Source organism: Parus major, chromosome 14 (assembly GCF_001522545.3).
Source record: "Parus major isolate Abel chromosome 14, Parus_major1.1, whole genome shotgun sequence".
Lineage (NCBI taxonomy): Eukaryota > Metazoa > Chordata > Aves > Passeriformes > Paridae > Parus > Parus major.
This window is the reverse complement of record NC_031783.1, coordinates 11468078-11494468: the sequence shown is the minus strand read 5'-3', so window position 1 is coordinate 11494468 and position 26391 is coordinate 11468078. Positions and strand designations below refer to the sequence as shown.

Here is a 26391-nt window from a genome sequence, read left to right as displayed (position 1 = left end):
ACCACTCCCTGTGGTGAAAGGGTTGTGAAGGAGTAGCAGGTGTGGGGTCTTCTCTGTGGTGCAGTCGAGGAGATTCTATCACATGTGTCATCAAGGCTCTGCTGTACAGTGTGAACAACTTGTGTTTACAATAGCTTTACTTGAAGAAATGTATGAATGTTGAAGAAGTAATGTATGTGTCTGCTGTAAATTCTTCACTTCTTGGTATTGGGCCTGAAAAGCCCCAGAATACTGGTCACTATTAAATGTTTTTTACTAGGTTTTCTCTAAGAAAGAAAACACTCAGTCCAAAGATAGAAGTATTTCTTAAAGGAATTCTTATATTCTCCTTAGTTCTCTTTCTGAAAATTTGGAATCTGAAATGTGACTGTGGTGAGCTAAACATTAACCTGCATTGGCTGGATTGTTCCTTTCTTCTGTTGTGCTTAGTGGAATGGGCTTTGTGTTCATGAGTTGAAATATTTGGAATAAATCTGTGATCTTAAAGCTTGGCATTTTTATTATATCAGGCTTTACAATAGTCATAAGTATGTGAGTTTTTCTTCATGTCTAATTCCATCATCATGCAGGTTTAGATGTTATAACTCAGATGGAATAGACTGGTAGAAATTGCTCCTTGGGTTCATCCTCAAGCCACAGAGTGAATTGTCTCACTCTGCACAAAACTCTTGTTCCTGGAATCTTTAAAAATGCTCTTTTCTTGTGTTGGGAGATGGGGCCATATTTCAGGCAGCACTGGCTCCAGTGATCTTTAAATCCTTAGAACAGCACAACATGGTGTAGATCAGTGTCCTGGTATGGATCCATTTCATTGCTGTTTCTCTGAAAACAAATTCTGCAAAGTTTTGGGCAAGCTGATAGAGAAGTTAGCTGGTAACACCAGATAAAATGGAAATTTGCCTGAATTCATTTGCCTCAGAATGTTTCTCTGTTTTGTCTTTTTGACCACTGTATTGCTTCCCAGCAGACAGAGCAGGATTCGGTGATGCTGACGTAAAGGGAGGGGTGGCTATTTCATCCTACCTCCTCAGTTGTTCCCAACAGTGGCTCTAGGTTGTTTTGCAGGGAGATTTTCTGAATTGTTTCCTTGAATGTGTCAGGTGTGCTGTGTTGTCTTCAGGCAACAGCAAATTATCTTTTCTTCTTCAGATGAAAGCATGGAAGAGTGTAGGAACCATTTGGTTCTGTGCCTTTAATTATTTATAGGGAACAAATTCTAAGTTTATTTTTATGGATATGGATTAAGGAGTACATGGAAAATTTCAGAAAGGAGCTGTGTTCTCTGGAGGTTTGTTGTGTGTGATGTCAACCTCTAAGCCTTTCAAAGACTTTGCTAGAAGCAGGATTCAACGACCTGATATTTTCCTCCCAAAGTAAAATTTTACACTTCAGCTTGATTGTGTTTGCCTTTCTGGCTGCTGTGTTGGCTGCTGAATCCCATCTGTTTTGAAATTTTGGGGGAAAGTGTTTCATTCCAGTAAAAATCGGAAAACTGGAGAGGGAAATTGAGGTACAGGCAGGACCCCTGGTGCTTCATCATCAGGAGCAGCAGCTGCAATCAGCTGCCAGTAGATCAAAGCTGCTGAGATGGTCGATGGCAGCTATTAATAACTCCTGACTGGATGCTCTGCACCCTCCCAGCTCTGCTGAGCCTCCCCATGAGGTTTGGAAATGTTGACACCTGCATGACTCAGCTCACAAACAGAGGAGACTGCTGGGATGAGGCACCTTGGAGCCTCAGGTGTTTGAGATGTTTGAGGGAGAAACAGCCTCTGTAGGGGGAAGGAAAAGGGAACTTGAGCATGTTGAAATCAGTGTGGCAGAAGGGTTGGAGCATCCTGGGAGCCTCTGGTGTGGATGGGCTGGCAAGGGCAGCACACACAGAGCTGGAGAAGCAGGAGTGCTCACCTGGGAGCATCGTGCACGTGGCAGCAGAGCAAGCACTGCACAGCTATTCCAGACAGATCCTGGGGGCTGCAGAGAGGAACAGTGATGGATTTGAGCTGAAAAGGCCTGGCTGACACTTTTTGGAAGGCTGGCATGGTTGAAGTGTGGAAAACAATCAAGATCACCAGTGAGCTGCTGTGGATAGCCACAGTGATGCCCACAGAGGGGTCTCTGGCACCCAGCAGACAGTGGGACACAGTCCCTGTGTGCTCCATCTCTGCTGGGAAAGCTCCAGGAGCTTCTGGACTTTAGCAAAGCCCTTTGAAGGCTCTGAGGTAAATGTATCCTCCTGCATTATATTTTGTGGGTTCTGCCCTTCAGCTTTGTTCATAAATCATAATATTTGCAGCATAAACCATGTCTGGCTTTTTATCACAGTGCTTTCCCCTTTCTTCTTTTTTTAAAAAATTTTGCTACAAACTACTTAATTTAACAAAATCTTTCTGTGCTCCCTAGAAGAAACCCCTTAATAGTTTATTTTTTCTTGTTTATTCTGCCTGCCTAAATCTGTTACCACCACCACCACTTCTGACAAAAGAGAGGAGGAAAAAGAGGAATGTTGTTAACAGAGCTTTTCCCTTATCCCTGGAAAGGAAGATTCCCCCATCCATTTTGGCAGCAGTCAGGAAGCTCTGGTGAGGATGGAGTGATAGAAATAATACAGTTAGAGAGAGGAGGATGCTGTGAGGGACTGGCAGGATTTTGGGCTGAGGCAACAGGTTTTAACTCATTAAGGAGATGAGGTTTCTGGTAGATCCTTTGCTGGATGTGCAAATGGAAGTGGGAAGCTGTTTAAAAGAGCAGAGGGAACATGAGAGGAGTGTGCAGGCTCTGGAAGGGGCTTTGTGTAAGGGTTGATGTCTGCTGGGAGGATGGAGCCAGGACACACAGGGGGCTGGGCAGGAGAGCTGCTGGAGCTCTGCACTGCCTGCATCACACATCACCTGGATTACAGGCACCTTCCAGAAACTGGGATACAGCAGGATGCTTTGATCCCAGATCATTTCAGAGGTGATGCTGCAGAAGAACCACTCCTGTTCTCCTCTCCACTCCCTGCCTGGTGGGGCAGAGGACTGTAAGGCAAAGAAAGGCTGATGGGGAACATTTTAAACCCCCTTCACTGATGGTGGATGAGAAAAGCTGGATCTGTAATGCATGGACATGCAAACACAGGGACAAGCAGATGCTTTCTCCTCCCCAGAACTGCCTGCCCCCAGCCCACCCCTACTCCACAGGGCTGATGTGGCTGGAGGGGTTCAAGGAATCATTTGATGGAGTGTTGAATGTAAAACATGGAGAGATGCAAAGAAAAATGTCATCTGAAAAGGTGGCTGGGAAAGCAAGCAGGCTGTGTCAGCCCATTTTACGTGGTTAATGAAGTGTCACTCACCATCTTTTAAAAAGTGTGTTTTGGAACTGGAAAGGGAATGAGTTTGTCCCCAGCCAGCCTGTTATAAATACTTTAACAGAAATGTAACTCTATTTCTGTGGCAGAGTGAATTTTTGTTTTGATAATGGTCGTATTAATATTTTTCTTGCCAATCTTGGTTAACTTTTACCACCTTAGCTCCCATTGCTTGTAATTTCTAGCTAAATATGACAAAACAAAAAGCCTCTGTGCATGCAGCAGCCACCGTGAAAGAGCTTTGATGTGGAGTTTAGTGTTTGAAAAGTTAAATCCAGCTGCACAAAGGGAGATAATCATAAATATAACTGCATTAATAGTGATTTTATTACAACACTCCTGGCTCCATACAAAACTTTAATGAAGAGAGATTTACAAGGAAGATTCATGCTGACACCTTCAATGGTCTCCAGCATCTTCGGTGTTGAGAGATTCCCCCTGTCTGTGAGCACCATATGCACTCTAATCAGTTAATTGTGAGTCTGACAGTTTCAGCACATGAAATGCCATATGTTCTGTGTTTTTGTTCCATCACAGGCATTGCTGGTGACCTCAAAACTCACTGACCAAATATTGTCACGTTTTCTGCCCCTGATAACTGCAATGATTCTGCTGATGGTGAAACCTGGACCTTGCTGGTTTTGTGGTGTTAAGTCACCAATCTGCTCCTTTCCAAGGGGGTTTATTCAGCAGCCACCCCAGTGCTTAAAGTGCTAAAATTTTACGGTGAATGCATTAAAATATTAATTTGAGCAGCTAACAGTTCTTCCTTGTCTTTCACCCAGCTTCCCCCATCAGCATTTCCCACTTTTTCTGCCTTTTTTTTTTTCTTCTTTTTGATCCACACTTTGTGTTTATCTTGCTCCTTTGCCACATTTCCTCTCCCCCTCAAAGGTAGATTGCTCCTTTACACAGCAGAAGGGGCTTCTGTGGTGGTGGGAACTTTACAAAGACTTTTCCTCCCATCTGTGCAACGTACAGAGGAGTTTGTTTTAATTTTCAGGTTTCTCCTGCCTGCTTTCTCTACCTCTCCGCTGCCATCCAACTTTTTGCTCAGCGACAACTTTTAAGCAGCAGTGAGATGATTACTCTGCTCACTTTGGACATCCATAAGGAGCAAAGCAGAATCACTAGAGCTTTCCTGCCACTCTAGAATGGCATATGTTTCACTTGCCCAGATTTCTGCTGTCACTGTAGCATCTTTTGTGGCTCATGGGAGAAAACAGGCTCTCTCCAGAGACGGTGCTGAGATGCTCCATGCATCAGCTCCCTCTGATTGCTGAAGCAGTCACAGGGCTGAACATCATCTTCTGACAAAGCAAACACCTTGTTGAAATAGCACTTTGCACCCAAATGCTTTGGCATCTCTTGGCAGACTCCAGCCTTCCCAGGAACCACTGAGGTCCTCTGCATTTGTTTTTTCTTTGCTAAAGGAGAGCAGGTGAGGCCTGTGTTCTCTGGCAGTTCTGCAAAATGGACTGTCTTGGGTTCTCTGTTGTTTCACATGTTTCATCTTCCTTCAGACCTGAGTCACCTTATCAAGTCACTGTCATTAGTTTCCTTCCCTCCCTTTTACACCAGTCAGTGGCTGTGTTTCTGGATATCTGGCAAATAATCATCATATAAATGAGGAAGTCAAGTCACCAAGAGGTTTAATGATTTGTTAAAGGTGACAGTCCCTGCCCTGTGGAAGGACAGTGACTCTTAAAATTAATTGATGCTGCAGCAAATCCTGTCTTTGTGTATCTGAGACTTTTTGTTTGGTCAAACTTGATTTCAAAACTCAGTTACTCTTAATTTTTTTTTAAGAGATTCCTCATTTTGGATCTGTTCTGAAAGTCAGTAATTGATCAAGAGAAGCAGTCCATAGCACTTCCTTACAGTGGAGATATTCTGCACAAGCCAGCATTGTTTTCATTACAGGGAGGTTTTTGCAGCTATTTTTAGTGTGTGGATGCTCTGACAGTTTAAGAATGGCTTTAAGTCAGCAGTTTCCAGGGACCATAGCTGACTGGAAGCAAACTCCATCATTCTCAGGAATGAGAATGTCCTGTCACCAACTTGCATAGGGTGAATCATTAACTAAGACAACTTCTCCAGCCCATGAAAGGCTGCTTGTGGACAAGTCCCCTGAAAATACCCCAAGCTGCAAACACACCAGCAGCCTCAGGGAGGCTTTTACCTCTTGGCTGTGCATTGAAGTGCAGGGGACAGAAAAGCATTTTCCAGCATTTTCCAGCTCTGCAGCTCTCATGTGCTTCAAGTGCAGCAAGCACAGGGATGAACAATCATCATTGCCATCACCTCTTGCTGAAAGTCACACTCCTGGTACAGATGCAGTCAGTGGCACTCTGCCCCTTGTTCTCTTGCTGTGTCATGTCTTGACTCTCTCATGTGCAGTAATTAATATCACTAATCACCTGTGTTAGTGCAGGGTGGGCTCTGGCTGGTTGAGTGCTTCAAGCCTGCAGGAAACCCAGCCTAGGTGAGACCCTGCTGATATCATCCTGCTGTCCAGGTTCGATGCTTAGAGGACATGGGGATGCTCCTGTACTCTGGCTCTAAGCCCTTCAGCCCTGGCTGATTGATAGGTGCCAGCAACAGAAAGAACTTCCCTTCTTCCCAACAATGCTCCACTTAAAATGCTCTTGGTATGAACAAATCCTCCTGTAGCCTTTTCTGGTGATGTTATGAAAAGTGCAAAAAAACCTTGACCTAAAGAATTTGGATTAGCTTCAGATGTCCCTGGCTATAGGAAACATGAGAACTGTGTCTAAATTCCTACAGAAGATTTAAAATTGGGTTCTTTCTTAGTGATGTATTGGAAAGAGCCGATAACTGAGGTGCAGTTATGAGTCACATTTACCACAATAGAACAGGGGAGAGCGTTTCATGCGATGCTGAGAGCTTTAAAATGCTTTACACTGGAGAGCCTGCATGCCTGTGCTGAGAGATACAGGCTCTGCAATTAGATGTCTTTAGGTGGAGGAAGCAGGAATATGTTTGAAGTGGTAGCAGTGGCCCCATCTACAGCAAAGGCATCGCATTAGAAGAGCTTCTTCTGTTCAAGGTGGTGCAAATCCCCTCCTGCTGCGAGGTGCAGCTGGGGAGCAGGGGCTGAACTGGGGCACAGGCAGAGCAGCCATGCCATGTCTCTTCCCTCTGAGGCAGAAGGCAGAAAAAGGGAAATTAAGTATCTTTGGGGAATGGATTGGCAATGGATAGTTCCCAGCTTTTCAGAGGGAAGGCTTTGAAAGAGTAGAAGCATGGTCTTATGTTGGTCTCCATGGCCTGCTGCTCCAGGCAGTGTGGAGGGATGAATGGGAGGCAGTAGAGAGGTTGCTGGGAAAATTCTTCTAGAACTTGCATCATTTTCTAGTGTTGCTTTATACAATTGCAGAATTGTTTGGCTTTCTGCAGTGTTAGAGGAACCTTCAACCTTAGGACTATTGTTTCTGTGTTTAATTTTGAGATTTAACCTCTAAGAATCTCTTCCAAGCTGGAAAGTGTGGTGATTTGAGATAGCACTGCTCTGATCTAGGTGCACTGTGCAGCTGCAGCCCATGTCACTGCTGTGGCACACATCTGCTGTGCCTTGGGCAGGAATGGTTAAAGTTTCCTAACATCTTCCAAGGCACATGGCTCCTTTCTGGAATGAGGTGATGGGATCTCCTGGGAGGCAGTGCCACATCCTCCAGGGCACTTCCAGCCCACAGATTCCTGAAGTGGGTGGTAAGTGTTCATGTGGCTCAACCACCAGATAAATATTTTGGTGCCTGACTCTTTAGGAATGAGAGAATTTGGGAAAATGGGAGAATTGGCCAGGACTGACCAGTTTCTCTCCAGCTTAGGAGCTGGGCTTGTCAAGGTTGTTTCCCAGGGGAGCTTTCAGGCCAGTGCTTCTCATCTCTTGAGCTCTCTGGGTGAGTCATTAAGGCTCAGGCCAATAATGTCTCCTGTTTGTTAGAACTGCTACTTTGGCATCTTCTCAGGTCAATGACAGCTCTAACAGCCCATGGAAACCAAACAGTTTTGGGGAGAAAAGAAAGAAATGTCTCCTAAAAAAAAAAAAAGTAAAAGCTAAGATTACAAATCAGGATAATGTTTTACGTGGAAATTTTACCTGTTCCTTAGCTTTGAGTTGTACTAATGAGATTAAACAGCTCTTTTCTGGGAGTCTTGAGATGTTCTGAACTTGTTGAGATTTGTTGATTTTTATAATCATTGGATACAAATTCTGTGATTTGTAGTGCTTCATTTCAGAATAATTGCATAATCACAGCATAATTTAAGATTTAAAGTATGTAGTTGTAAATGTTTTGTGTCATTTTTAATTCATGATGATGGTGACCTGTAAGAGCAAATTATAGTTTGAATTATTATTTTCTGTTGAAAAACATCCTGTAAAGATTCCAAGGGTTTCCTGTAGGGCCTCTATGTAGGCTCAGCACAGTTGTGCCCACTGCATTTCTGTGGGGTCCAGCTACAGAGTTTTGTCCAAATGTTGTTACCAAATTGTTATAACATGGAAACAGAAAAAATGCTTTGAGAAAACAGCACCAACACAAGCTTGTTCCCATGTTCTTGTGGATCCCAACACTCCTGCTCTTTGCAGTTTGCAAGGATTATAAGATCCACTTTAATGTGCTTAATACTTTGGTTATTGTGGCAGTTAGAACAACAGTAGTTACTGTCTTGGTTTTCTTTTTGAAGCCCATTGATTGTTTATTTTGGCCTTAATTACAAGTAGCAGAAGAGGTGTTTGTTCAGGGAATTAATTAGTTTAAAAAGAGTGTTTAAATGTAGTGCCTGAGCAGTTTGTGGAATGGGGCCTAAACACAAGTGCCAATTGCAGTTGTTTTGTTTCAGAACATCCATAATTGTTCACCCTTAGTACTTCTCCACACTGAGTTGTGTTTGCTCCCATCTGTTCACCCAGCCTTTCACCATGGCCTGAGTTGTCCAGAGGCTGCAGCACCTCCATTTCCTCAGCCAGGTTTGTGCCAAGGCCATGAATTTGAGCACACCAGTCAAAACCTGAACAGAATTCAAAGGGAAGGTGCCTGGATTTCTCTCTTTATTTTTCTCTTTTTCACTTCAGTGTGACCAGCCTACTAATATTTGGATAAGGCTGGGAGCAGAGTAAGTGAAAAACCCAGCTGATAGCAGTTCTCACCATGCTGTGAATAAAAACTAAGCTGTTGATATAGATCTCCTCTGTCCAGGGGTGGTCCAGGTAAATTGTAAGGAACAATTCTGCTTTCTCTGAGGCTTTGCAATTTATCTATTTGCTTTAATCAGTGTTAATGTCAAATGTGCTTTGATGGTGCTAAAAGCTTTTCAGCAAAACAAGCTGAAAGTCCAGAGCTGTGGAGAAAGCCATGATCTCCCTGTAATACAAGTTGTAATATTTTTCTTTTGAATTTTATTTATGCTGTTTAATAAAACAGGCAGTGCTGTAGAACACACGTGCAGTGAATCCAGCTGTGGTGACAATATCATGGCTATGAAATGCATGGCACATCGATTTGACATATTGATGTGATTTATGTTTTCAATTTGTTTAAAGGGCTCTAATGGCTGCAGCTTTGACAGATGTACGTTCAGATTTCTAGTTCTGTTCAAGCCCACATTAAAAACACAACAGATTCCTGGCTTAAGACATTGATTTTTATCTGTTCTGTGTTCCTGTGCCTGCGTTCCACACGTCAGGCTCACAAATGTGAGTTTTTGTGGCATCCCCTTGACTTCTTCTCAGAAAATTGTAGAGACAGTTCATTTTCATGGGAAAGCTGATTCCTGGAAAAGTTGCTAAACCTAAATATTTTTGATTTTTAAAGGAAATCAACAAGAAGCTTGAAAAATTATATCTTATGGTATTAATGGTGTATAAAAGCCCAGTGAGATATTCAGAAACCAAGAACATGAACAGAGTAATTACTTTGTAGAGGTTATTTTAAGTAGAATATCATGTTTAATGGGAAAGGGTTTGAGGCTTCTTTGTATAAAGGTTACCACTGTACATTATTTATATATACAAAGAAATGATGAGTATCTATATTAATTATTGAAGTATTTCTTGAGAGCCCACAAACTCTGTATTTTTTATAAAATCTAGGCTGTGCAGTTGGGAACTCACCTGATGGTAGAGACCCTAAACCAATGGTCTTTGTGGCAGAGATTATTACTAAGCCAGTTGTTACCAGGCTTAGTAATAATCTCTAATAACCTTTGGCAACTCTATTCTGAGTACTCTCAATTTTATTAGCATATGGAGGCAAAGTTCTTCACTTTCTGGTTTATTCCATTTTACAAGAGGTCATTTCTTGAGTGAAAATGCCGCCTTAGGATAGATCAGCCCCCTGGTATCTCAAATACTCAGATAAAACATGTGCTCCTTTGACCTCCGTGGGTCTAGTTCCACCTTAGCAAAATCAGGTGCTGCTTTCTGAAGCCTTCTGTGACCTTTTTCATGGAGGAAGGTGATAGGGACAGCAGGAGTGACATCTGCAGTGGCAGCCCCTGTTCCTCAGGCTGGGAGCACACCAGCAGTGACTGATGTTCAGCAGTTATTTGCCATGCACAAGTGTGGCTGTGAAGGGGCAGGAGCCCCCCTCTTGCAGAGTGCTGAAATCAGACACCCCTTCTTCAAAGAGCTTGGGCTGGAGGTACCTGGCCCCCAGTGCTGCTCCTGCTCCGAGGGGATTGCTCTGCACCGTGTGCTTAAAGATCATCTGAGTGTATTTAATTGTCTCTCAGCTGCAGCATGGCAGCCCGCAGAGCTGCTGAAAAGAGAGGAGTTGTTGGCATTATGGATGGTATTTATTTAGAGCTGCTCATTGTGCTTGGCAGAGGCTGCCTGGGGGGGTGCCTGTGATGAGTGCAAAACTACCTATGCAGATGGATTTAATTCCTGGGAATGTGTACAGCTGTATAAAATACACATCTCAAATTCTTTCGATGTACATGGTACCAAACACATCCAAGCTTGTTTCAAAGTGTCAGTTAATTATTTTCGTGTATTATTGCTCCCAAAGGACACAATGTAAATACTCATGTACACATATATAAGTGTTCCTAGGAAAGCATGTCTAAAGTGCTCTAGATGAGTGATTTTACGCTCTCAAAACAGTAATGTCCTAGGCTAATTCTACAGGCTTTTTATTGCTTTGCTGTTTAGGTTCATTTCTGAAGACAGTAGGTGAGACCATCACAGCTGTATAGAGAAATGACATTTATCTTCCCAGTGCAGCATGACCTTATCATTCATAAGAGGCATTTCCTTTCAGGATAATGAACACCTTTTTATTTAGGCCAGGTGAGATCCACAGTGCTTGTATCCAATTCCTACAGCCCATCGACACTGTACACATTACTGCAGTTATTGTGGATATTATTTTCTGTTACATTCCACTTGCTCTTTGGATTATGCCTTTTTCTGACCAGCAAAGGGGACCGAGAGTAGGAAAGGTCACACTCAAGTCTTCATGAATATCTGGAGGCTGCTGCATGGCACAAATACAACCACTCCTACAGCAAATGTACATTTATATGCTCTTCCTCTGTGGCCTCTTGCACCAAGACTGAGTCACTATTTTGGCATGTATCAGCCTGGGACAAAGGAGCTGGCATTGCCCTGGTGTCAGGCACTCCTAGGTAAATGTGTAGCTGCTTATCTTCTAGGTTAAGAAGAAAGAAAATTGACGCACAAAAAGAAGCTAAACAAAACAAGTATTGACAGTTTTCACTCCTGAGTATTTATGTGGGGGAGCTCTCTGTCATGCTCCATGGTGCTTTGCCACCAGGAGCTTCTGGAGCAGAGCTCCCACCCTGAGCATCCCCCTGTGCCATGGAGGAGCAGTTCAACACAGCCTGTACCTGTGGCAGGAGTTAATAACTGAGATTATCTTGGCATATGTCCTAACTTCTTCCCTTCCCCTGCCAAATGGAGATCTCTCATGTTTCTGTAGCACAGTTCTGCTCAATGGGCATTCAGGGGCAAGGAAACTCAAAGGTTTCTAATGGGACCATCAGGCACTTTCATCTTTTGCCTTGTCAGGCTGCATTTGCTGGAGCAAGACACAATTGTGAGTTGCTGGATTGCTTTCCTGAAATGAGTTGCTGTTTGGTTCACTCAGAGAAGATGAGCACCCACATCTCAGAAATATCATCTTGTCTGGCATCTTTGGCAGCCTCAGCAGAAGGGCCAAGGGAAACAAGTGGACCTTGTGTAAGATAAAATTGCAGTGTTCCCTCTGGGGTCGATTCTTTCAGCCCACAACTGAGCATCACTGATGGGGCAACATATGGCAATATTTCCTTCTGTTCCTGCTGCTCAGATCTGTGGATAAACAAAGGGCTTCAGCCCCTGGCTTGATTGACCCTGCACTTTGCCCTCTTCTGCAGGATCTTACAATGAGAATTAAACTGATGGTTGGAAAACACAGAATGTGTACCAGGCTTGTGCAGTGCAAGGATGTTCTTTACTTGCTCTGATCCTGTCTCTGCAGGGGTTTTTCTTGTACCCCTTCCATACCCTTTCAAAAATTTTCTTTTTGTTTTTTTAAGTAGGGAAAGATATTAACTGCTGAAGTTTAAAAATTTGGATTTCAGGTCATTTTGATAGCCTTCTCCTCCTTCTTACAGGGGGAAACAGTTAATTTTGAGAAAGCTGTAAATCTTGCAGAGCTGGCTTGGGGTTGGCCTCCATCCCCATGGAGAAGAAGGCTCTGAGGAGGTCCTGAGCTGCTCACTGGCAAGATCTGCCATGGAGTTGCACAGAAATACTTTGCAGGAGTAGAGAAGGTTTTTAAAGCTAGTCAGACTCCTTGGGAAAGGAAACTAGAAAGGTTTTCTGCTCCTTGGATTCTGTGAGAGCCTCCTTCAGGCTTAAAAGAAGGAGCATAAGATTAAGAGGAGTAATTAAAAAGGATGCCAGAAAGCTGGAGACTGGGGATGTTGTGGGCAGTCAGACTAGCTGTGGGAGAGAGGAGGAGAGTGAGCAGACAGTCGGAACAAGAGCTGTGAAATAAGCTCCAGCTATTTTGAGAAGTGATTATTCAATATTTAAAAAGTAGTTTATTAGACATTTCCCTGCAAATGCTTTTCAGAAACTCATCCTCTCTGCGTGTGACTGAGATTCCTCCAGCTCTGGTGTTCATTGACATGAGTATTTTCACTTTTGTTATGATGTGGATGGCTGCTTAACTTTCATAGTTTTGAGGCCACTCCTGTTTTGGATGGCTCTTGGCACAAGAGGGCTGCAGAAACACTTGCAGTGCTTTTCTTTAATGGCTGCACTTCATATGTTCAATCTGGCATGTAGGAAGGACTAGAAATTAGTCCAAGGTGGCCTGACTTTGCAGTTACTGATAACATAAAAGCCTTCTTCAAGTTGTGGGTGTGAGAGGACTTTCAGAGCATCCCTAGCTCCCTGTCTGTGTCCCTGTTCCCATCCCTGATCCTTCACTCCTCTGGAAAACCAGAGGCAGAAAGGTATTTGCACATTTCATACATTGGAATGTCTTCATGGCTCCTTATCCCTCCTTCCCCCACCCCATCTTGTTCTGTTTAGATTTTTACCACATTTCTTCTACCTTGTCAGCCACCTCCTTCCCAACAGACCATTAAGCAATAACAAGAGAAAACAAAAAAAACCCCTTGCTGTTCCCTTCAAGTGCTTGCCTTGCATTTGCTGCCTATTTATAGTTGATTCATTTAAACCACAGTGGCAGTCAATCAGAAATGTGGTGAATCCTTCTTTCAAGAGCATGCCAAGAAAGGATCTTTTTCGTTTGCTTGCTTTATTTATGATTTTTTGCTGGAGCCTCTACAGTGTGCCTAAATTCCATTGGGATTTATTTATTTTGAATAAATTCTGTTAAAAGTAGAAGACTTTTGTTACTGTTCTTAGAAGTTACAGGAGCATGACTGTAGTGTACAGGGATGTTTGATTTTATTTGAGGCTATTTTACACCTTTTTTTTTTTCCTTCCAGTTGGAATCTTGGAGGATTTTTTACTTTTTCAGTGTAAGGCAAGTCTTTGGATAAAAGAGGCTGTTAACCTCTAGGTTTTTGTTTTTTTTTCCCTTCCAGTCTTTTTCCCTTAAACTTCAGGCAAATTCTGCCTCTGATCTGTTTGTAGTGCAAAAAAATATTTCACCTGATGGGGTAAAATATTGTAACTGGGAATTATGACTGTCCATGTGGCATTGCCAACTTCATGTGATCTTTGATCTTTGGTTTCTCCTTTTATTGAGCAGCTTGGTGCTAATCTGCCTCATCCCTTTGTGGGGTTTATACTGGAGTATCCCAAGCATTGAGGCTGTGGGTGGGACATTTGTACTCCACAGGTCAGAGGTTGCACAAGACCCACATGAATAATCTCAGCTGGATTTCTGCTGGTTCTGTGGGACATTGGGAGGTGTGGAGCACTGCCAGGGTTTCTGAAGTGTCTGCAGGAAGGCTGGGAGCCACTGATTTGTGCAATGCCTGGAAATGGAAGTTCTACACTTCTCCTTCAAGGGGAGGAGATGTTTGCTGCAGGGAGGTCTGTGCTGGGAAAAGATACTTGGCAATTTTCTTTTAATATTTCAAATCACTCGTAAAGACGAAGGTTGCTTTTGCTTTCCCAAAACAGATTTAGAAAGAAAATACTTCTGAAACTGATCTCTGCATTTGCCAGAGCCTCTGCAAAAAGGTTTTAGCAGCAGTAGCTGTTCTAGTTTGGGTTTTTCCCCTTTTTTATTCTCCCCTGTCCTTTGATTTTATGCCACGATACCCTGGCAGAAGAAGCAGGACAAGGCAGACTCATCTGGAGGGCTGACTCAGAAAACATAAAATTCCATAAGAAATTCCTGCTTGGCCTCAGACATGGATATACTTTGTGTCAAAGCATCTCTGCTAACCTTGCTTTTAGTGCAGATGGTACAGGAAAATGAAGGTGCAGGCTGAAGAAGGACAATTATCCTGTTTGTTTTTCCATCTCACTGCCCATGATAAGATTTTATTCTGTGCTCTGGACCCTCCTAGGTCAGTTGTGTTTAGAGCAGCCAGCACAGATCAGCTGTGCTAAGCACACTGACATTTGGAAATCCCTGTCTGGAAGGGGAATTGAGCAATGAGCTTCTGCTAATTATAATAGCTATGTTTAAAATGGGATGTTTGCTTTATTCAGCAAAATCCAACTATGCACCCAGACTAGAGGCTGGAAATGCTCTGGCAGCAGAGGAGACAGGTCCTCAGCACAACACATTCCCAGGGTGGAAGCAAGGGTGAGGCAAGCATTGCTTTGTCAGAGCAAACATTGCACAATCTTATCCTGGGGGTGGATGGTGTTACCTAGCAACTTCCAAGAGCGTTTGAAATTTGTTGGAGACCCTCTGAAGCTTAGGCACTCTCCCCACTGTTCTGCTGGATGCCAAAACCACACTGGCTGTGATTTCCCAAGCCAAGGATAGTGCTGGCTGAAACCCCTCCTTGACCTTTATTTGAGCTGGGACAATCTATGCAGTAGTGCTGAGAACTAGAACAGAAACCAAACTTGATTTGAGTTAACAAAAGTTTGATTTAAACACAGATCTTCACTTCCCAGTGTTGTTTTCTGGCTGGCTCACAACAGTTGCACAAGGAAGTGTGCCCACATACCTGAGGGCTCCTGTTGGGAGTGTGTTTGTGGGGATAACAGATGTCAGGAGGGACAGAGCTCACAGCACCATTAAAGACATCTTTTCTCAGCTGTCACCAACTTCACCAGATGCCAGCAGCCTTGGGCAGCTTGAAGGAGGGCACTGGCCTACTCAGGGGTGTAAGGTTGGTGTAAGTTGTTCAGTAGCCTTCTTTTAGCAGTTAAAAGTTTATCAAAAGTGACTGTGATATAAGGGGACTTGACTAAGAAAACTACAGCAGTGCCACTGATTAACTTATGATAGTCTTTGTTTCATCCAGCCATGACCACAGATCATCTTTTTGGGCTCTCATCCATACCCCACACCTTCTTCCTCATTTTCACTTGAGGCAGAGGCTTTCCATCCATACAGCTTTTGTCTGAATTTTTATTCAGATTCTAATGCTATTGTAAGCCTATTTTAACCTCTCCCAAGTACTGGTGTTCCTCTCCAGAGACAATGGCCATCCACTCCCCTCTTCAGAAGCATTGACACCCTAAGGCAATGGGCTGTAGAGCCCTCTCCTTTCTTGGCAAACAGGAATATTTTCCAGGTATTCAACTGTCAGCTCAGTGGAAAGAAAACGTTGCTTTATGGTTGGTAGACTGACAATAACTCTTTATCCCTTTAAATTAAAAGTGACACACTCACATAAATCATTATAACATGCTGTGTGCAAACACGGTGCCTGGGTCCAGAGGAATTATGAGATGACAGTGAATTGGGGTGAATACCCTTTTTCTTGACTTTGAGAAGTGCAGTGACAATGAATCACTCCTAGTGATGAGATGCAGCAGTGCTGACTCATTGGGCTGAAATTAGAAGGGCTTTTTTAGGTAGAGATGTAATTCCACCATTTTTTCTGATGAATGGATAAGAGTGAACATTTTTGATGGCTAATTTACAGATATCATGAAATAAATGCTATTTCTTTCCCTCTAGCTATCTAACCTAGTTGGAGGTAGCTTGGTGGGAGAACTTGGATCCAGGGAGGTTGTCCTGGCAAAAATGCACAGGAAGGAGTTGTCAGTTTGGTGGATGCTGAGTGTCACATTGCCACCACTTCCAGTTTTTGAGACTTCCTTTTTCTGGATTTGGTGAGTGCTGATGTTTGCTTTCATCAAGAGAAGGCTTTGGAGCCTGAATTCATTCTGCTGATAAACTAAAGGATGAAAAAAAAATAATAAATGAGCTGGGCTTAAAATTGCCAGAAAATTAAACAAACGCACAAACATTTGTTCCCCTGTACTCCAAGCAGCGTCTTTATTACATCTAATGGCAAGGGATTCTGTTCCCATTAGCTGCTGTGTCTTCTGTTTGTCTCTAGCTCTGCTTCCCAGTTCCAGAAGTGTTAATTCAACCTGAGAAAAACATGCTCACAAGATCCCAGAATTGCTTACAGTAACTGTTTTCAAATGACCTAAACAGTGATGAATTACCAGATTCTCAGATGTGCCTCATCTGTTTCAGGGTCGGGTGCTGGTATCCCTTCATTTCAGCTCTAGAGGTTTGACCACAGTACAGTGAAATTAATTCTCCTCAGTGTTCTCTGAATACTTTGTATTTCTTCACCTATTTGTTGTTTCCCTGTGCAGTGGGCTGGCACTCTCCTAATGGTTTTGAGTTGCGCTAATATATTAATAATCTGTTTTTCTCCTTGCAAGAGATTTGCAGCTGACCCTCAATATGTAGATTTTATCTTTCTGCTATTGGGTTAAAACTTTAGCTGGGGACCAGCAAAAGAGAAGGGACTTCCTGCTGCATCTTCCCATTCAGCTGCTTCTCTGAGGCAGGACTATTTCTGAGGCCACAAAGAGAATTTTAGTGGCAGAGGCTTCTCTGTTGGGTGTTCCAGTGATGGGGAATGACTCCTTTGGACAGTCCATCAGCATCCCACAGTCACTTGTGTGTGTCCTGGAGATGCTGTGCTGGCCAACTGCGTCATGCTGGAAGCAATTGGCTTGGCAGAGTTTCATCAGTCAGGCTGCCCTTTTCTGTTGAGGAAGCAGCTGCAAACTCACATTTTTTGTTTGGCACTGTATTCTCTCCCCAGGGGACTGCAGCACTATTTGATTAGGATGGGGGAAGGAGACCTATTACAAAAGTAGATTGTTCCCAACAGAGCTGTGCTGATCTTTTGGTCTCTGTGCTCCTTCTTAGCAAGGTTCTGAATAAAAACATCAAGGGAAAACGGGGAGAAAGGAGTCTCTGGGGTGTTGCCCCTCAGCTTCAGCTCAGTGACTAAAACAACAAATGAATGTTCTTGTTTTCAGACGTTTTTGCAAAACTAAGGTGGTTTTGTTACCTGAGCCCACTATTTTCCTGCCTTTCTGCCTCATTTTTAACTGTTTCAACCTGGCATGGGGCTGTCCAGTCTCTAGGGACTCTTCCTTTCCTGGGTAGAAGGTTCTGCATTTTTCCATCTCCCAGTTTGCTTCTCTTCCTTCCCCAGCAGCTCTGCCTGAGAGATTATGTGAACAGTGTTGATGGAGTAGATTTACAGAAGTTCAGGGTCTTTCTCCAAGTTTTACATTTTATTGCAGCTGTGAAGGTCACCTTTGCTTTGAGGATCAGGGAGATGAGGTTGCTGCCACCTCTGAAAGTGTTGGTGCTGGACTTGTGCACTTATTATGGTGCTTAATCCTTTTAGTGCTGTGGCCCATCAGGTGTGGTTTGTGTCAACAGTGGCACCTTGTGCTCAGAGATTATCCATTTTCAAAGGTTTTGGAAAGGTTTTACAGAGTCAGTATTATCTTTAGGTTAGAGAGAGAGAGAAAAGAAGGAGATTCAGAGTTTAGTGCTTTGCCCCAGGTCTCAGTTGTTAGGCAGAGTGGGAACAAAAGCCAGGTTTCTGCTGCAGGGCTCTGTGGTTTACTTTACGTTAGGTCAAGTAGTTTGCCAGGAATAAGGATGTGAGCAATTTCTTCTTGGAATCCTGTCTTCCTCTCATATCAGTTGTTCCACAGTCACTTTGTTAACACCCTTTTCTCATAGTCTAACCAGGCAGAGTTTGGGGTTATTTCATTATAATGAGCTTACTGTCAAGAATTCTTGACATTACAAGTGACTGTGTCTCTTAGAGAGAGAGAGAGGAGAGAGATTGGTCTGTCCTTGGGACTCAAGAGCTAGAGAAAGGTGTGGTTATTATCCCCTTGTCCAGTAAATCTTGATAGAGTGTTGACAGGAGCCCATATCTTTGCTAGGGGAGATGTTTTCTCTGTGTCTTCAGTAATTATAGCAATGACTTTGGCGATTTTTCAATTTGCAGTTCCATTTTTTTTGTTTAGTGCCCAAGAGCTCTGCTTTGTTCCTCCCTGATTTTGGTAACCAGCTGCTTTTTGTCTCTCACTGGGGGGCGGCATTTCCTTGCACAAATCCAGTATAAAACTGGTTTTCAGAGATGGAGCAGCTCTTGTTTTTTTGGTGGGAAACACTCTCACTGCTCTGGACAAAGCAGTGGCCTTCAGTCCCTGGGTGTTGTGGTTGGCTGTGATGCCCTGGAGATGTGGGACATCTGTCTTGCAGGCATTCTCATTTCCTGTGCTTCCTGTCCTTGCTGGGGGTAAAATTAAGGACTAAATTACATGGAAAACTGCATAAGCTGTGGCCTGAGACACATGCTTTTCATTGAGCTGCAAGCCTATCTTCATAAATTATGTCAGTAAGTAATGGTCTCTGCTTTGCCTATTGCAGCTTTTCTGCAAGTCAGAGCGAGTGTGGTTTCACTGAATTTAAATTTCTGAAACACATTCAAGAGTTGTTGGGGAATTTTCCTCTTCACTTTTACATCAGACCAAGCCCCCTGCCACCTCCAGTCCAGCTCCTGAGAGATAACATGGTGTTCTGGATGCTTTTGAGACAGCAGCAGGGTTTATTTGTAGCTGCTCTTTCCCACTTTATAAAGGATGTGCATTTGATTTTATAACCAGGAGAACTTTCTTGAGAACAGCAAAAAGGAGCCTGTAAAGCAGCAAGGAAATTATTTAGCAATGGCTGGTACTAAACTGTCTTCCTGATTGTGATCTCAAATGATGCAATTCTGTGAAGACTGGCAATTTCAACTACAAAGCATCAAAATACGTTAATTTAGAAACGACCAGTTAGTTCAGAGTAATTCTGGAGTGCAGTTCAGAGGTGCAGAAACAATCCTGCACTGCTGCCCTTGGGCAATAATGGTGTGCAATGGGTTGAAGGCCACAAGTGTTGGCTGGCATGGGATAAATGGATATCTGACTTTAAAGTAAACAGGGCAATGCCTGCATGAACTGTTGAAAGCTGAATCCCATGGGTGAGATTCCAGATTGAACACTAATGAAAATTTAATTTCAGTTCTCACAGTATTTTAATATGCAGGATCACAATATGCAAATAAAGCGAAGTCTGACTGCAAGTGGCTGATGAGTTACTTCTGCTCAGTCTCTGCTACCCCCAGAAGTAATCTGTCTTTGGCTTTTGTGAAATCAAAGTTTTCCTTCTGTTTTCCCCACAAGCCAGAGCCTCATTCTTTGCTGAGAGGTAATTAGTGACTGCAAAGTTCTCTTCAAATTGTTCTCATCCTATTCCTGTGCTGTTCTGTGTAACTCATCAGTGTGATGCTTATGTTTCTACATTGGATTGAATTCTAATTGTTGCAGTCGGTGCTTTCCTTATCAGAACTGTCCTGGGAGTGCTGCCATGTTTTCAAGTTTCCTTCTGTGTTTCAGCTGCAGCTTCAATGGACTTCATTTGCTCTGTGTCTCCTGAATCTGATTGAAAAAGATGATATTGGTGTGCTTTTTTTCTTCCCTCTTCCCCCAGCCTATGGCACCAGATAAGATGTTCTGGCTTGGACACTGTAGAGGTCACATCACACTCAAACTATCCAGCTTGAGCCAAGAGGTTTCATCTTCTGTCCTCTTTTGTGAGTGATCAGAAAAATAAGTAACTGTGAAATTACCCAGGGAATGGGGAGCAGCCAGCACAAGGAAACTGAAGTGATTTGGCATGTTAGAACATACCAGAGTCCCTATTTCTGTGATCGGCAGCCCGATATATCCTTGTAAATTTAAATTGTGTGTTAACTTTCTCAAAGAGGAGAGGCAAGAATTTATCTTAGAAGTTAATTAATTTGAAATAGCTATTAATTAACATTATACCTAAATTTGCCAATTATCACACTTGACTTGGATTTGCATACAACTGTTGCATATAAAATACTTCTAAGGGTATCTTGGGCTTCAGTGAGCTGTAAAAATGGTGTTTTTTGCAGCTCTGTTCCAGCTCTGCCAGGGAATAATACCTCTTCTTTCTCCCTTTCCCTGCAGAGGTGCTGCCCTTCTAACAATGGCCTTCCTTCTGGGGACTCACACTTGGGGTTTCTAGCCGTGAAACCCCAGAATAGGCTGCTGTGTATGTTCTCAGGTATTTCCCCCTGATGAGGAAGAATAAAAATTGCTCTTTGCAATTTGAGGTAGTGAATGTGCTACTTGTTCCTGTCCCTTGTAGAGTACCGACGTTGTATTAACGTGACTGTTACGATAATCATGTTTTTTGATGAAAGCATAAAACTAAAATGATGTTTCCAAATGAAGGTTGTTTTGATTTATTCCCTGTATGCAGCATGCCTAATTTTGCTTCCTGAACTCTTTGAAGCAAGCTTTTATTTTATGGTGCTGGCTGTTGCCACTGCTGTGCTGCGCTGTACCTGTGAGCTATTTAATGTGCCACGTCGAGGAGTAAATTAATGCAGGTCCACAAAGAGAGAGCTTCGATTTGCTAATTGCTTGTAGAGCAGAGGGTATTGTTGTGTAGAGAAAGACTGTTCATTAGAGACTGAGTAGTTAATTTTTCCCTACAAATGGGGCTCACATTTGAGCTGATGCCCATCATTCAGGGCAGCCAGCTCACCATCAGCCCCCAGAGGGGAGTGGGGGGCTCTGGATGCAGTTTAACAGCTGCATTGTCACCACCAGGTTGCTTCAGTTTCATTCATTAAACCCTCCCTGACCAGCCTCCTCCAGTGCTGTTAGTGAAGGCTAACTTCTGGAAGGTACAGAAGACAAATTATTGATGCAGGGAAGCAAGTTAAACAATTCAGAAATGTCTCTGTGGAGCCAAGTTGGTTCCTCTCCTTGGAAACAGTTCCTGCTCCTCTCTCAGCCCAAGCTGCAGATTCCCAATGAGGCTGGAGCACAGGTTCTTCTCTTCCTGCCACTCTCTTTTGAGGATGACAACCCACTGACAGTAGATTAGACTATGTTGTCATGTAAGATGAGTATTTTGAATTGACAAAACCCTTTTTTGAAAGCTTAAAGTAATTGACTGAGTATTTGAGAGGATTTTTTCCCCTGCTTTGCTACTTGATTTTCCCTTACCTGCTGTGCTGCCTTCAGTGGGTGAACTGCACTGTATTTGTATATCTGATTCATATCTGTTTGAATATCAGGTTTCTTAATGCTTGAGCTCGGTGATCTGTGGGAATTTAACATGTGTCTTAAGTAAAGAGAATTTCCTTGGAGCTTTGAGTTAACTTTAAGTGTAGCTTGAAAATTCAACATGGAAGTCTATCCCACTGAAAGATTCCTGAGGTACCAAGGTGGTTATGATCAATTGAAAAGACCCTAACACAGAGCTGAGCTACTCAGAGAATCATGGAATGGTTTGGGTTGGAAGGGACCTTAAAAATCATCTTTCTGTGGCCAGGGATACCTTCTTAGATGAGGTTGCTTAGAGATCCATCCAACCTGGCCTTGGACACTCCCAGGGATGAGGCAGCCACAGCTTCTCTCACCAAGGCCTCACCACCCTCATGGTGAGGATTGTTTTCCTAATGTCTAATCTAAGCCTACACTTTTCCAGCTTGAAGCCATTCCCCCTTGTCCTGTCACTACCTCCATGGCTTTTCCCAGAGCAGAGCTCTGAGATGGGACTGGCAAACTGCTCCAGCATCTGCTGCACCCCCTGTGCCTTCCCACCTCCCTGAAAGGCCCATGTCCAACCCTCCTGTTTTCCTTGGCTGCATGTGGCTGCACAGAGAAACCCAAGAGCTCACTCCTGAGGAGATACATTCCAAAAAACAACATAACACTGTTTTTTTCAGGTTTTTTCCAGCAAGTGCCCGGGGAGTGGGAGCAGGGGCCGAGCAGGCTGCCAGGCACCGGTCCAGGGCCCTCTCAGCTCCTTGGCTGTGGGGGGCTGGCAGCTCCTTCCCAGCACTCTGATTAAGTGAGATGTGGGGATAAGTTCAGAGCCTAATTTCTCCTTCATAATTAAAAATGCGTGCATCTGTCATGCTGCTGGTGATTAGTTTGTATTTTCTTGCGGCCTAGAAGGAATATGGCAGTGAATCACTTCGCCAGCAGCTGTCCTCCAACAGCTGAGGGAGGTTCAATATTTGATTTAAGCTAATAAAAAGTCTGGGATGGGGCTGATGTTTACAAACTGGTCGTGATAAAGCATCAGGATCAGCTGTATCACAGCCTGGCAAGTGCAGGCACTGGGGACCCTGCTGAAATTTCAGGTTTTGTGTCTCGTGCTTCCCCAGCTGTCTGAGCAGGGACAGGGAGCGCCCTCCCCACTCTGGACTGCGACTGCATCCAACAGCATCACAACCTGGGGAAGCCTCCTCATTTCCAGCTTTGTCACTCTAACAGCTCTCAGTGCATTAAATATGTCCCTTTTGATCTTCTGTGAGAGTTGCAGTCAAACCATATGTTTAAAAATCTTTTAATCTTCATAAATCATTTCTTCCAGCAGTCTAGTAAGTTTAGTAGCTGCTCTCTGAATTCCCACTAGCTACTGGCTCTTTCCCTTTGAGATGAGCTGCCTAGAAATGAATGCAATGAAGAAAACCTAGTTTGTGATTTAGTTCTTATCTGATTGCTTCTGCAAATCATATTGATCTGCTGTTGTTATGCTGCTGGCTTAGACTTGCTGTCCAGCTTTCTCTGTGTGTCTCTGTTGGCATAGAACCTTGAAATGGTTATTTTCCCCAAGCTGTATTATATCTAATATAAATTATGGCATATTTCCTGCTTTTATTTTCAATTTTTCCCATCCCTTTGTATTATTTCCCTCTTGCCTAAAAGGTTTTTCCAGCCTTTAGGTGAAGTAAAGTGTATTGGGAGTCTTTGCTATCCTTTTTTTCTGACTTTTATGGAGGTTTTATACTATAAAATGCTCTTATACCCATCTAGTTAAACAGGCTTCTAGGGTACTATTGCCTTGGTGTTATAAATAAAAATATTTACACTGTGAGGGTGACCAAAGCCTGGCACAGTGTGATTGCTTGATCCAGTCTGGGTGCCAGGTGCCCAGCAAAAACACAGGGGATTGAGCTTTGAGGGGATTCCCACTCATCCAGTGTGGGTTACTCTGTGATTCCACAGGACTCTGTGTGAACAGGAGGCTGAAAGGTGACTTGACCCTCAAATTCAGGGCTGATAGCTACTGTAAGAAAATACATGATTTTTAATATAATTTTTAATTAAGTAATTCATATATCTGGTTTAGAATAGGCTAGTGGTTCCCATCTAAAGGTCATCTTCATATAGAGAAAGCTATTAAGCTATACAGAACAGTTGGGGCTATTTGTAATCAAAAATATTCAGTCTTGGGGTGTTTTGCAGAGTTTATGCCAGCACCTCTCCTAAATACCCTCTCTAAGGCCATGTTTTCTAATTCTTCCCCAAGCAACTCCTGGCTCCAGCCTGCTGCTGTCATTGTACCTGTTTCAGTAGCAGTAGGGAAAAGTCTTTCCCAGGTGTCTGCAAATCTACAGTTCCCTAAAGTTTCCACATCAAGCTGGGTGATCATTTCATTTTTTCTCTTCACTTGCTTGTCTGGGCACTCCAGTTGTGGTTGGGGCTGGCATCTCCTGCAGTGTTTAATGAGTGTGTTTCATTCTCCTGTGTCAGGGTTGTATTAAAACCCTTTTCATCTTATTTCAGTGTCTCTTCCTTAAATAGTATCACAAAATCCCTAGCCCTGTACAGCAAGAAGCTGAAACTTTTTCAGTTTCTGCTGAGCTTTGGGGCCAGGGAAATTGTGAACTGTTTGCTTGTTTGTTTGTAAAATGGAATTTCTGCTGTGCTGAACACTGAGACTGTATTTTTTTATTTATTTGTTTTCTTGCATTTCAGTGCAGTTAGCCTCCAAAGCAGAATGTTTTGCTTTTCATTGTAATAAACTGCTTTTTGTTTGTCTCTGGTTTGGATGTGGCACTCAACAGACTCATTTCATATGTGGTGAGAAGTTAAGAGACTCTGGAGGATTTTAATGAGTATTTGCTTGAAATGACACAAATCAGTTTGTAGGAAAGTTGTTTTTATTTATTTTACTTGTTTATATTGTTTAAATTATCTTATCTGTCATCAGTGACTATTTTTTGGGCTTTTTGCTAAGCAGAGGCTGATTGCAGCCTAGCAGAGTGTTAGAAAATCAAGGATGTGGGAAGTAATAGCACTCATGTATTGTGTGGCTTCCCTTAACCATCTCCTAAATACCCATTTGGTTTAAAATTCTTTTTCATAAACAAAACTCTGTAAAATATCCTTTTCTGAGTCAAGTTCCTGTTTCCCCTCAGATTATGCCAGGATAACCAAAGGTATTTCTACTCTGATTTGAAATTCTTTACATTTCAAATTTCCCTTTTAAAAAAGTAAAAATGCTGCATTGAGATCTTTTCTCACAGAAATTCAGGAGTTTTGTGTTACAGAGCAGATTTTCTTCATGTTTTACCACAGCATTTGGGAAGGCTTCCAAAGCCAACCCTGGACCCCAGAAAATCAACAGAACATTTTCTATCAAGTTAGCTTGAAACACACACTCCTTTCAGGAGCTATGGAGCTAAACCTCCTCGTCTTCAAAGTTAAACTGGGCAAAACTGGGTGGGTTTTAGAGCACTCTTTCTGCAGCTTCACAGAAATGTGGAGGCACAGTCCTGGCTGTACCATGGGAGTGAAATTTGGGCTGGCTCATCTAGTGGCATTCTCTGCAATAAACCTGGGTTTTTCTTGTTCACTTAGGCTTCAGGCTCTTAGGGGCAGGACTGTTTCATGCCATGGGATGCTGACAGGACAGAACAAGTCCAAACACTTATAATTCCTTCTCAGTGCCATGAAAATCATGGTTCCATATGTGATTGTTTTGGGGAGAGGGATGAGAGTCTTATTAAACTTCCAAAATGACATCCTAGACTTAATTTCCCCTTTTTTTTGTTTTCTCTGTGTCTTGAAGGCTCAGTTGTCTCAGGTTCTGGAAGAAGTGGGAAGCCACAAACAAAGAGCAGAGATGGTAAGTGTTCAATTTCTGCCTTTTTTTTCTTCCCCAGTTGTTTTACAGAGCCATAATATGCAAAGTTCAGTTCATTTAAACAGTGGATCAGTTCCAAACATTCAGAAATGAACTGCAAATAAACATTACAAAAGTTGTGTTGCTGCTGCCAGTCTTGGCACTTCCTGTCTCCATACTCACCTGGAAAAAGTGTTGGATGGAATCTAGTGGTCTGGCAATTCCTTTTCTCCTTAGCAGTTCCAGATCAGAAGCAAGCATTTAATTTCATACTGAATTAACTCCATTCTTTGGGGGCCTTTGATTCAGTCTCCAGTGTTCAAAGGACAGGCAGATGAGATACAAGAGAATTACCACAAACTATTTTTTTTATAATATCTGTTAATTTTCTGCTGGGTTCATCTATTCTATTGGCACTTCCCTTAAGGACCAAAAATAATAAAAGGACACAAAACCAGGTAGCAGGGAGGTTTATGTGCAGTTTCATGACTTGAATATGATTTTTTTATACTCAGGAATAAATGAAGTGTCAGTGTTAAGCCGTTTTGTGAACTGATGTTTTTGCTTAATGGATGAACTGTGGTATTCCCACAACTTTTTCTAGTCATCAGGAAAACCTGAGCAGTATCCAAGATGCAGAGACTCATTCTGTAGATGTGATTAATTTTATTACTCATATGAAAACAGGCCTGCAGCACTGGCTAGTAAGTAGGTGCTAAACAGACATCTGTTCTGAAATCCAAATCATAAACTAGTGTGCCAACATGGGTCTTTTTAGACTCTGCTGAACTCTAATAGGGCACTGAAGGGCAGGGTGAGGTGCCCCCTCTGTGCTATTAATAGGTTACCATACATCTGTTAGGATTTTTTTTTTATTTGTGCCTCTTGCTGTTTCAACATCAGATTTTCCATCATGAGAGCGTTAATTGATTCTGGTTCTGGGGTGGTCTCACATTGTGGGCAAACATTTTTGTATGCCCAGCTGCTTTCTGTGGTGACACAGGCCACAACTGATATTTCCAAAGAAAACTGAATTAATCTTATTTACCATCTGATCTCATTATGTGCTGCCTTGTAACAGTTTCAAATTCTGTACAATCAATT

At 42.8% G+C, this 26391-nt stretch overlaps 1 protein-coding gene across 4 annotated transcripts in view; it reads left to right on the top strand.

The window, feature by feature from the left end:
* MAD1L1 (mitotic arrest deficient 1 like 1) overlaps positions 1 to 26391 on the top strand; it is a 346255-nt gene that overhangs the window by 140672 nt on the left and 179192 nt on the right. For all 4 annotated transcript variants that reach the window (XM_015643261.1, XM_015643258.1, XM_015643260.3 and 1 more), the window contains one exon: positions 25234 to 25290. In XM_015643261.1, the coding sequence (XP_015498747.1) occupies positions 25234 to 25290 (57 nt within the window). The remainder of the gene's footprint in view (positions 1 to 25233; positions 25291 to 26391) is intronic.